This window comes from Ziziphus jujuba, chromosome 1, assembly GCF_031755915.1.
Source record: "Ziziphus jujuba cultivar Dongzao chromosome 1, ASM3175591v1".
Classification (NCBI taxonomy): domain Eukaryota; kingdom Viridiplantae; phylum Streptophyta; class Magnoliopsida; order Rosales; family Rhamnaceae; genus Ziziphus; species Ziziphus jujuba.
Window position 1 is genome coordinate 1101160 of NC_083379.1, and position 12173 is coordinate 1113332.

General features: G+C 30.8%; 1 protein-coding gene across 3 annotated transcripts; it reads left to right on the plus strand.

Annotated features, from left to right (window-relative positions):
• The first annotated feature begins 3529 nt into the window (after nt 1-3529).
• On the plus strand, nt 3530-10075 carry LOC107410546 (uncharacterized). Of its 3 annotated transcripts, none has more exons than XR_007238933.2 (12): nt 3530-3687; nt 4431-4523; nt 4790-4912; nt 5212-5512; nt 6017-6135; nt 6545-6677; nt 6791-6867; nt 7935-8132; nt 8563-8752; nt 8846-9062; nt 9368-9468; nt 9561-9576. XR_007238933.2 is itself a non-coding variant. In XM_048467555.2 (12 exons), exons 1-12 carry the CDS (start codon nt 3682-3684, stop codon nt 9709-9711), a joined length of 1632 nt encoding a protein of 543 aa, XP_048323512.2. In that variant the 5' UTR covers nt 3530-3681; the 3' UTR covers nt 9712-10075. The 3 variants fall into 3 exon arrangements, 2 of the variants coding, with proteins under 2 accessions (XP_048323512.2, XP_048323513.2); XM_048467555.2 differs by having other exon boundaries at nt 8846-8985; nt 9561-10075; XM_048467556.2 differs by having other exon boundaries at nt 8846-8985; nt 9374-9468; nt 9561-10075.
• The last annotated feature ends 2098 nt before the right edge of the window (nt 10076-12173 follow it).

Here is a 12173-nt window from a genome sequence, read left to right on the forward strand (position 1 = left end):
AACGTATTACATAAAAAATATAAAAATTATTTGCAAGGTAAATTTCTACTTTTATAGGCTTTATTAAATATTATAGGAAAAATGAAAAAGTGAAAAAAATATTTTTTTTTCCCAAAGTTAAAAATTGTTAGTAAAATTTTTAAATATGCAATAAATTGTATTACTAGATTTGGTTAAGTGAGAATACACTTATGAATCTGTAAAACTCAACAATATTTCATATTGATAATCTAATGTTTTATTTTATTTTATTTTAACTTTTTTTTTTGTTTTTTTGGTTTTCGAATGCCATATTATATTATATGAGGCATCAAGTGTCTGATATTTTATTAAACAAATTTGGTGACAACTCATATTCTCAGAACCCTACAATAATTATGATATAAATTACACAATTGTTTTTTTTCTCGGTCCTATAAATTATATAATTGGTTACTTAACTAATGTCATTATATTACCGTCTCATTTGATAATGTAGACCAATAGCATGTCTTGATTAGGAACCCAGTTTGAAAACATATCAAATCACTTCTCTTCTTAACCAAAAGATTAAAGAACCCAATTCAAAGACAAAGCAACGTAGAATTCCAAAATGCCCAAAAAAAAACAAGAAAGAAAGAAAGTAAAGGAAAAGAAATAGAACATAAAAATAAGGGCTTTGTAAGAAACACATATTCTTGCAGACAGCAAATCTCCACTCTCTCAAAACATCAACATCCATGCTAATTGCAAAGCACCAAACATTGTAGTCCATCATCTTCACTCCATTGAAATCAACACGATGAGAGATTTTTATTCTCATGGTTCGCCATTAAACCCATCTTGTATGTCCCACATTGCAGAAATAAAAATAACCATAGGTTTTGCATGCCGTCCCAACAATTGTCCCAATGTTGCCCTTTCTGTGTACTTCCACATACTATTTGTCAGAATATATTCAACAAAGCCTGCTTACTGGGAATACTCTTTCAAATTTAGGATCTAATTCGAATTTAGGATCTTAAGACTTATGAGACCCCCTTCTTTTTTGTTTGAACTTTTATAATTTAGAATTAATCAACAAAAGTTGCTGAATTTTTTGTTCTCTTTTGGTCCACGAATTATAGGAATTTTGAATCTTCAACTATATATGAATATTTTCAAAGCAGAATTTAAAATTCGATTCCTCCTTCAACCATGGAAATAAGGTCAAAAAAATTAACGAATTGAGTCCCTTCATTTTTATTATTCTATTACATAATCCATTTTATTTGTTGTATGGAAATATACGCTTTCATTGTACAACATTAAAAATAAGACATAAAATTATATTGCAATATTTAGGATGTTCTCCATATCATGTGTCTAGCATTTACAAGATTTTGAATATATGCAAGAAACAATTCAAGCTGAGGTGGGTAAAAGGGACACTTTTTTTTTCTTTTTTGGCTAAAGGTCAAGAGAGATTTCAGGTACCTTTCTTAAGGTGTTCAAATTTTTTTTTTTTTTTTCTAAATTATGTATAGTTTGTTTACTTCAATAGTTGATTAATATTAATTAATGGCAGTTAAATATTTATATTGATTATATATGTAAGTAGAAAAAAATATAAACAGAAAATGAAATGTAATTTAAAATTGTATTGGTTTTTAATTTTTTTCCCTTTTTCACATTGTTAGTTTATTAATATATATAACAAACTCTAACTATTATTAATTAATACTAATAAACAATTCAAGTAAGAAAACTATATACAATCTAGAAGGAAAAAAAAACTAAAGATATTAACAAAGGATGCTTTAAAAATATTATTTTCTAACCAAGTCGTGTATTTAATCAACAATTTATGTCTTCTATCTATTAACCAATAAAATTTGATATTTGTAAGTTTGGATTAATGATAAACTAAGTACACTTCCAAATCTTGGGTTCGTTTAGGTTCGGTGAAATCAAACCTCTCTTTTAGTTTTCAAGTGTATTGTTTCCTGTCCCAAAAGATACTATTAAGCAAGAAAAATTGAAAATTTCATGTTGTTTTGTGTCAATTCCCCTTAATCTTTTGCCACTTCTGCAATTTGCCCGTGTAACCTTTATATTTGGTACCTTAACCCCTAATCTTTATAAACAGTATAGCTTGAGGACAAAATGTTAACACCGTTTATTTCGTGGTGTTAAAAGGTATGTGCCTCACTCTTAGCTTTAAAACTTCAAGGGTAAATTGGGTAAATCACCCAATTTTTTTTGCTTATTAACTAATTTTGAAGGCTTTTTTTTTTTTTTTTTTTGGTTTTTGCCTTTCTAAATTATTTGATAATTAAAAATAAAAACAAGTTATTTTTGGTAACCAAAGTTTTTATAAAAAGTAATTAAAAAAAATATTTTTTAAAACTAAAAGCAACCTATTATCCATCCCACCATTCTATTTCTATTCGATAATAAGCTTATGATGCTAATACCCAAATCAAACACTAATAGAAAGGAAGAATAGGTAGCTAATGAGAGAAATAGTGATAAAAATAGAGATAGAGAGAAAGATTTCAATCCAAACTTTCATTTTTCTATGAAAAATATAAATTTTAGAGGTTTTTATTTGAGAAACTAAATTCAATCTAACTTGAAATTTGTTCAGAATACTAACTTACTGGATAGGCATATTGTATTTTCCTTTTCTTATGAATAACAATGCATTTATCCAATTTAGAAGTCAAGAAAAAAAATCATATCTTAAAGCTTAAAAAGCTCCATTATTTTGTAAAATGTTAAAGAGCAAATCTAACACAATAGCATGCATCCAAATTCTCTTAAAATCTAAAATAAGGGGAAGATTCATTTATGATAGAGATAGTAAGAGTTAGAACTTTCTTTTTTTTTTTTTGGGAAAATATAAGAGTTAGAACTTAGAACCTAGAATGAGGGGGAACGTATATAAATGACGGTAGATTTTATCTTTTTCAAATGTGAGTTATGGTCTCAGAAAAATGGAAGACCTAGGAGGTGTTATTGGTTCATCTGACCCAAAAAGTAGAGAGAGTCCTTCCGCAATTGAGCTAGCTAAGACTAAAAGTTCATGACCAACACCACCAGGCTGGACCAGTTGAAGAAGAAATTGGGATTTTGATGATGAAGTTAGTTGATTTATCCCAATCTATATGGGGCGGTAAAGATGCCCCATATAAATGTTGAAGGATAAATTACAAAAATGACAAAAGATCAAGGAGCATTAATGCAAAAACCCTAAATTTTATTAACCAAAGAATAAATAAAAAGAACGAAAAATTGTGGAGATGGCTACTATTGTAAGCAAACCATTACACCATATATAGCCCTCCAATAAGCCTCCTTAAGAACCAAATTATGATTAGCAAATTCTATTTGCAAAACCGTTGAGACAAAGATCGGCCCAACATTCGGCCCAAGTATGTTGGAACCCAAATTATAGTTTGATTGGATACAATCCATCACGGGCCCAGCATCAATGAATTCAACCCAAAATCACAGAAACGGAAAACGGAGCGAAGCTGAAATTGTATTTGTGCCCATGAAAGATTAACAAAATTACGTTTACGTTTTGTCCGATAAACAAACTTTAGGCTTCTACTTTCTACTTTCCCTACTCTTTTTGCTTTCTTGCCGCCCAAATTCATTCTTTCTTTTGCGACTCTCACTTCCTGAAAAGCAAGTTCGCAATCACACTGGGCTTCAATGGAGGTTGATAAACCTTTAACTCTATACTTTTCAATTCATCCTTCTTTTTTTTTTTTTTGGAATCGTTATGTATTTGCTTGAAGTCTGAAGTGTTCAAATTTTGCTTCTTTATATAATTTTTCTGTTTGGTTGCTGAAAAAACCGTAATAATGGAAATGTAGAACTTCAAATCTTTTTTATATGATTTCAATCTTAAACCCTTTTATTCAATATTCTTGGTGTTTGTTTTTCATTTTGGACAGTGTCATTGCGAACATACTTACAGATATTGCCCTCATTCTTATTACCTTGCATTTTGAGAGAGGAAAAAAAATAAATAAATAATTAAACCAAATTGGTCAAGAACTTGTCTTTATGTGTTCTTTGCTCTTTGTCTGCCTCTTTTACGATGTATATGTAAGTGTGTTTTTTGTGCAGAGGTAAAATTTTGTTTTCTTTTTCCCACTGTTTATGTTTTGGTTTCTTTAATATCTTTTCTTGCTTAACTCAACGTATATGCACGATTAGAATGGAAACTATTAGTGGCTTCAGTTCCCCTTTTAGAGGAGTCAATCTTAATTCTTAAAATGGGCAAACAAAAAGCATGAGATGATACTGAATGTCCTTATTTGATTCTTTAACTACTAGTTGTTTCATTTCTGTTTGTAAAGTCATTATCTTTCTCTAAATCGATATATGTATATACATTGTCCTGAAATCACATACCGATATTTTAATTCTGGGTGGTACTTTTCTTGTTCTTGCAGCCATTGTCACCTTATGAAGCCCTAGAATTGGACAACGATTGCTCAATTGTTCTTGAGCTATCTAAAGATGATCCTCTTTTTGAGAAAAAGATGGTGAGAAAGCACATCGGAATAAAGATTTTCTTTTTTCATCTCTTTTAATCATTGGCAATTGCTTGGTATATTTAATATTACATTTTACTGATGGAAAGATCATTAATTGTAAGAAAAGTGAGTTCAACTGATATGTAAACTGAGAATATGTGTAATATTAGTATATCATGATTACTATTAATGCTGACAGTGGTCAATCCTTCTTATCATGTATGTAATGATTTATTATCTCTATCCTTATCATTCTATTTCTCCTTGCTTGGCAGAAATTACTACAAAGTAAAGGATTTAATTCCAAGGAGAGAATAAATTTTAAGAGGGATCCTGATTTTGTTACTATTACATTGAAAGTAATGCTTCAGATAGCACGAATCATAAATTTAGATGAGGTAACCTCCTATCTGCTATTAACTTGATGGTCTTAACTCTTGGGACATGGTTTAAAGGGAACCAGAGGAACTCAGTTTACAATATATAAATTTTCAGCAAGACAAGGGTTAAACAATTTGGTTTGCATATCTGTGTAACAAATTACTCTAAAGCCCCTCAAAACATGTAGTTCTGATACTTTACTGGTCTGTTTAAGCCAGGAAAGGAGACAGATAGCAGCACTGCTGCTTAAAAATCACTTTATTGCACTGTATGGATTAGGAGCTAATGTTTAAATAATGGGCTTGCTGAGATGCAGGTAGAGCTTTATTTTGGGGACGATGGTATAAGCTCACCAGATGACCCATACAGCCACAGAAATGAGTTACAGGCACTCACTTCTATACTTCGGCTTATTGATATTTCAGCATATAGTAGTACACAAATGCAGAAGGATCTGTTTCAAAAATTACATGATGCAATTATTGATATGATCCATACATTTGCTGGAAATAACAGTATGCAACCTACAATTATAGAAAATCACCATTGTGACAAAGAGAATGATTTGTTAAAATGGGGTGAACAGAATGGCATCAGGGCAAGATTGCGGATAGCTTGTAAGTATTCACTTCTGAACCGTGATAATTTCCTTGTTAACAAGGCAATGGAAGTATTTTTTTTGTTTTCTCCCTTCCATGTCTCCCGTTTGAGGTTCAGGGAACTATCGTTTTGATGCAGTCTCTTAATTCTTTTAAAAAATATATATATAAGAAAACTAATTTGAAATCTGTTGAGTCACTATTAAGATCAAAAGCTTTAGGTAATTAGGAAGTGGACCCAACTACCTATATGAAGTTCACAAAATATGTCAAGTGAATACAAAACACATTTAACACTCTTTCCAAATATAACAATATTTAATAACCAATACAATTTGGCATTTCATATGCATGATGGTAAATTATTGCAAATAAAGGTTACCAACACTTGAATACAAGACCCAGCAGATAATTTAGGTTAGTTAATTTACCAATTTACAATCAATAATAAAATTTTAAGTTGTTAGGATGTGGATTGATAACACAGTATGTCATGTCTTTGGCGCTTCATTAATCTGACAGATGTCAAAGACGCTGGTAGAGGAGCCATTGCAAGAGAAGATTTAAAAGTTGGAGATGCTGCTTTGGAGATCCCTGCCTCTTTAATAATTTCTGAGGAGCTTTTGCGTGAATCTGACATGGTATTTTTCTCACCAAACACTTTGCTCAAGTATTTCCTATTTTGTGTATATCATGTCTTTGTTTAATTTTAAATTTCTTTACATAGGAAAGGGAAAAACTATTATAGTTAGTTTCTATTTGATTTCAAAACTGTCCAAAATTTGTAACTAATGGGTTGAGCTGATCCAAGCTCAAAGGCATAGCAAATCAGTAAGGAGTGCCTTCTTTTCATTCATTCGTATTGATTTTTATTTATTTGTTTGTTTTTCTTGATGGTTGAGTTGTTGATAGGTCAGTTACATTCAGAATAGAGGGCATTCCTTACTGTTCAGTTAAGTTTTTCAAATTGTTTAGCCTCTATAAACCAGAGTGGATTAAGATAATTCATTAATTTTTGTTACTTTTTTCTTTTTCTTTTTTAAATCATAGTATCATGTATTAAAAAAGATTGAAGGAATTTCCTCTGAGACAATGTTGTTGCTGTGGAGCATGAAGGAAAAGCACAACTGTAACTCAAAATTTAAGAAATACTTTGCCACACTGCCAGAAGAATTTCATACAGGTTTTTCCACGTTATGACATGCAAGATGTGCTTTGTCGAGGAATATTTCTTTATTACTCTGATGAAGGTTTCTCTGGCCTAATTGGCTTCTTTTCTTTCTCAAAATTATGCAGGTTTTAGTTTTGGACTTGAAGCAAAGATGGCCTTGAGTGACACCCTGTTGTTTGAAGAGATAATCCAAGCAAATAACGTAATATTCTTTTTCTTTCAGCTGTGAAGAAAAAAACTTTCAATTTGTCAGATGAATCATGCATTTATGGATGGGCAATATTTCTTGGTTCACTCTTTTGTTGTTTCTCTCCTCCTTTTCTTTCTCTCTTTATGTTACAACTTACAAGGCAGTAAAGACCCAGTCAAACTAAGCAGATGATTTAGTTTCATTTAGGAATAAAAAAATATTTGCAGATTGTACTTACTGGAGCAGTCATACTATAAGAAACAAATTTGTTAACTAAGTATGAGAGACCACCTGATATGACACTATTTTATTGTCTTGTACTGGGTCCTACTTATCTTTGTGTGTGGACCTCATTAATTTGTTAACAAATAACATGCTGCCACACCATTCACTGTCTAAAAATTGTGCCCATTGTCTTATTCCAATGGAAGAGTTCAATGGCTCTGTCTTTATTTTCTAACTTGGTCGTCAATCATAATCCCTGCCCAAAAACATTGCTGCAATGAAGATGTGATTGTTATTCATCCAGGTTTCTGTTACTTTGTTCTGATAAGGAATGAGCAGGACCACTAAAATGTGGGGGTTGATTGATCTTTATGAATTGGGTGGGCAGCATGATGTTGCCCCAAGTTATTCCTGCATGCATGTTATGTTCATGATGTAGGTTGGTTTACATGCAACATCTGCAAATAGTTATTGAAGGAAATGTGAACACCCAATAAGTCCTGTATGAAGTCAGTGCTCTTTAAAACTAGGACTTATTTCAGGATTATAAAATCTCCTTGCCTAAGGGTATCAATTTACTTGAGCTGTTAAAATCAGTGGGCATCATAATGCTCAGCTGCTTTAGCTTTTATTTATTTCTAATTAGATTTCTGAGAGACAGTTTTGCATCCTTGAATATAAATCAACAGTGCAGAAAATTAAAGATAAAAAGATCTCTCTCTCTATCACTACTTCTCTTGTGTTTCTTTTCCTTATTTTTTGAAAGTTTTATAGGTCTACTGACCCTATTTATAGGGAAAGTCGACTATTTCAAAGGTAAAAACATGTGTTTGATTCTCTTATTACTGCTACAGCACTTGCATACCCAGTATGATGGATTATTCCCTATACTATGCAAGGAGCATCCTGATATATTTCCGCCAGAGCTGTACACATGGGAGCAATTCTTATGGGCTTGTGAACTCTGGTATTCAAATAGCATGAAAATAATGTTTGCTGATGGAAAGCTCCGGACATGTCTAATTCCTATTGCTAGCTTTTTCAATCATTCGGTATGTAAATCTTTCCTCTCTTGCCTTTCTTTTTTTCCAAAACTATTCAAATTAGTTGCATTCGCTGCTCAGTTCGAAGAGAAAACTTTTACTTAAAATTGGAGTATTCACAGCCAGAGGCGGTCAACCCCTATTATACTATATATAATAACTATAATATACTAGACCAGGCTCACCATTTAACTGCTCACTGAAACTCAGTTGCGAGCATCTGCGAATATGCTGTAGTGAATTGTCTGCCACAAATTTTTGATGACAACAATATTTCTTAATGCTAAATAATTTCTGGTGGGGGCTGCATTTGTGGCTTGCGAAGTAGAGTATCTTATTGCAATTTTGTAACTAATTTATCTTGTTCATCAAATACACTAAATAATACTCATCTACTTGATGTTGCTTTCTCATGCTTTGGTTTTGTTCCTTTTCACAGCTATATCCACATATAGTGCACTATGGCCGAATAGATTCTGCAACAAATTCCTTGAAATTCTGTCTATCAAGACCATGCAGTGCTGGAGAAGAATGTTTTCTTAGTTATGGAAACTTCTCTTCATCTCATCTGATTACCTTTTATGGCTTTGTACCAAAAGGACATAACCCATATGATATATTTCCATTAGGTTAGTTGATTGCTACATTACCTTGTTCTTGTATAATGGGTCTTCTTTGTCATTTTAGTTGGCTAGTTTATTGATGCCTTTTTTCCAATGTAGAGTTTGAGGATGGTACTTGTCACATGGTGAGGGCTACTTGGCTTTCAAGAAACAACCATATTTTTCATTATGGTCTGCCTACTCCGCTGTTGGACTATCTAAGGAGACTTAAAAGTCCCATACTGAACACTAAAACACTAGTAATTTTCTGTTCATTCAGCTACTACTACTAAAGCTGCCATCATCGCAATGAATCAGTGCTATTGCTATGCTTAATGTATTCTTCCTTCTTTTTGTTGACTAGCAATAGGTTTTATTATGGTTTTGTGATTTTATGTTGTCCTGCAATTTGAATATGCAGAAAAATTATCATCTTGCATAATATGATTAGTCTTTTATCTACTTTAATTAGGTTTACCTTACCCATAAAAGAGGAAAAGGAAAAATCCTTAAATTGTATATTCCCTCCTATTGTAGTAAGCATAATTTGATTGTTATCTGTATCTTGGCTTTTTTTGTTGTTAATATAGACAATATATATATATATATATATATATATATATTTACTTCTTATATCTACAGCTGCAGGGTAACTTGGAGAATGAATTAGAAGTTCTTGAAGATCTCCTCTTCATGTTTAATGACTTGATGGAGAATCTTGGTGATGCAGATATTGATGATGGGTATTGTAGTTAACAACTGTTATTTATCACTTGATTTTGTAGTTCAAAGGAAATTTGATTTGCTAAATATGGTTTTATATGCGTCTCTGCAGTATAGAAACTAGTTGGGACGTAAAGCTGGCAACTAAGTTCAAAGATATACATAGAGGGATTGTCTCTTCTGTTCTAACTTCATGCTATGAGGGTATCAAGCTTTTGAAAATTGAGTTATCCAAATGCATGGAAGAGGACATTCGTGGTTAGATGAGCGGCTCAAAGCAACATTTTTTTCCTTATTCAGAGTAGGAAATTAACCAGTTCAGAGTGTTGACGAGAACTATCAACCGGAAGATTGCTGTTTAGTTGGAGTATAACGAACATGATACTGGGTATAAATTCTTCTCTATCTATTCAAAACATTATGGTCGCAAGGTATAGTTTGCCAGTGTATGACAAATTGGCAATTGTATGAAATGCAGTTGCCTAAGAATATATGATATCACTTTGTCTGTAGTGCCAGGCGAATTTTATTCTGAAAGCTATTCTTTTGGTTTTTATTTTGTTAGGGTAAACTGTAAATTCTCCCAGAATTGACTTTCATGAAGGGCATGCAAATTGATTTCACAGATTTGGTCAATGTTCCTAGGATCAATTTTTAAATTGATTTCAGAGATGCCAACATATGACTCTTCTTACTAATTAGCCTCATTTTTCATTTTTCCGAATATGACCCTTTTTTTTTTTTTTTTTTTTTAATTATTTGTTTTGTGGTTGATATTTCACTTTGCCACTAGACATGCTCCACTAAGCATGGTGGTGGTGGTGGTGTGTCATCCTCATTACATGTTAGCGTAAAATGGTTCACTTCAACCAAACGAAGGAAGTATACCATCTTCTTTTTAACTTTAATTACCAAAAAAAAAAAAAAAATCTTTTAACTTTATTATTTTTTATTTAATTTTTGGGTTTTTTTAAATAATATTATCATTTATTCTTTGGTCTAAAATAAGAAAATCACTATTATTTTGTTAGCGTGAATTGGAAACTACACTTAAATAATGCCTTTTTATTTTACTTTACTTATTTATCATGTATTTTATTCGTTTGTTTGTGGCAAACAAAAGAAAGAATTGGCCTTCAAATCAAATCCAATTTAAAGAGTGGTGATAATGAAGGTATAAGAGAACATATTATTATTGTTATTAGGTGTGGTGGAATTCGCTTTGGTTGGATCTCATCCTCCTCCTCCTCCATCACTCACTGCTAGTGATATCCTATCTATGGTTTTCTATATCTAATTTGGTTATGCACAATTATATAGTATATACTATTCCAAATGGTCGGCTAGTCTAATCTATAAAATGTTTTTGAGCTTCTATCAATGATGTAGGATTGATCACAACTTTCATCATGATTGGATGAACTTTCTAAAGGTTCCAGAGTCAGGTATTATTGTTTGACTGTTCATAAAGTAAAATGTTTGGTAATAGTTTTGTTTCTATTTTTAGTATTTTCCCCAAAATATATATATATATATATTATTATAAGCTAGATTATTTATAATAATAATTTTTTAGAAATAAAGTTGTAAGTTCAGATTCATCTTAAGATACATAAGAAGATCAATATCAATATCCATATATATATATATATATATATATATATAATAAGGTAAAAAAAAACAAAAAAAAAAGAAAAAGAAATATAAGCAGACAAAAATATAGTTTAACAAATCGATTACAGCATTAATGATACAAAATTTACATCTCATTCCAGATAACAAATTGATCGGTATTAAGCCCAAAAAAAAAAAAAAAAGGAAAATCCAATGGCCATAACTGATCACATAATCGTTGGATGAATTTTGTATAAAACAAAAAAAATAAAAAAAATAAAAAATTATTAAGAGGATCTATCTGTAATTCATTGAGAATAAAGTACATTGTATTTATATTTTATACTAAGTATACTTTCATCATAGCTAGCTGTTGAATTCACAGCTGTGTTAGACAATATTACAATGCAATATCAAGCATAACAAAATCTTCCAAAATTTTGTTAATCAACCCCAAATCATTCACTGAGAGTTATAATGACACACGAAAACATCAAATAAAAGAAAATTACTTGTGACATTTTGAAAAATGAAAAATGAAAAATGAGAATAAAATATTGAAGTTGCTGAATTATGTGGTCCAAAGAAATGGTAGTTAAAGTGGTGGTTTAGTGACGTTGTGACTATTAGAATTATATGATGTTACGTGTTTCCTTCCTATACTTTCAAACTTCATTTATAATTTTCTTAGTTTTATAATAATGCATCTATCCAATCATTAAAAATCATAATATTATTTTTATACAATTATAATGTAAGCCTATAAAAAAAATTCTTCAATTTTAATAAAGAACACTGCCCTCCCATGCGCCCGTGTTTTCATTACGAAATTAATTTTAATAAATTTGAAAATCAAAATATGAGTAGCAAGTATAAAAAAATAAATAAATTATATAGCTTATGTTTTAAAAGAAATAATTTTTTGGGGTAAATTTAAATAAAATAAATAAATAATAAAAAAAGTGGAGGTTAAGCTAAACAGTGCAATATATTACTAAAATTCAATAATTTACTTTTCTAGTAGTCCAGTACGCACTGATTCATGAATTTATTTAATTATTTAGTTAATTTATTAATTATACGGATTCGGTGGACGATGGGACCCACGTTT

Bases quoted from the DNA above. Each gene is read 5' to 3' on its own strand.
- LOC107410546 (XM_048467555.2), top strand. The intron at 5,513-6,016 runs GTAAGTATTCAC...TTAATCTGACAG, and splicing joins GGCAAGATTGCGGATAGCTT to ATGTCAAAGACGCTGGTAGA. The intron at 6,136-6,544 runs GTATTTTTCTCA...TTTAAATCATAG, and splicing joins TTTTGCGTGAATCTGACATG to TATCATGTATTAAAAAAGAT.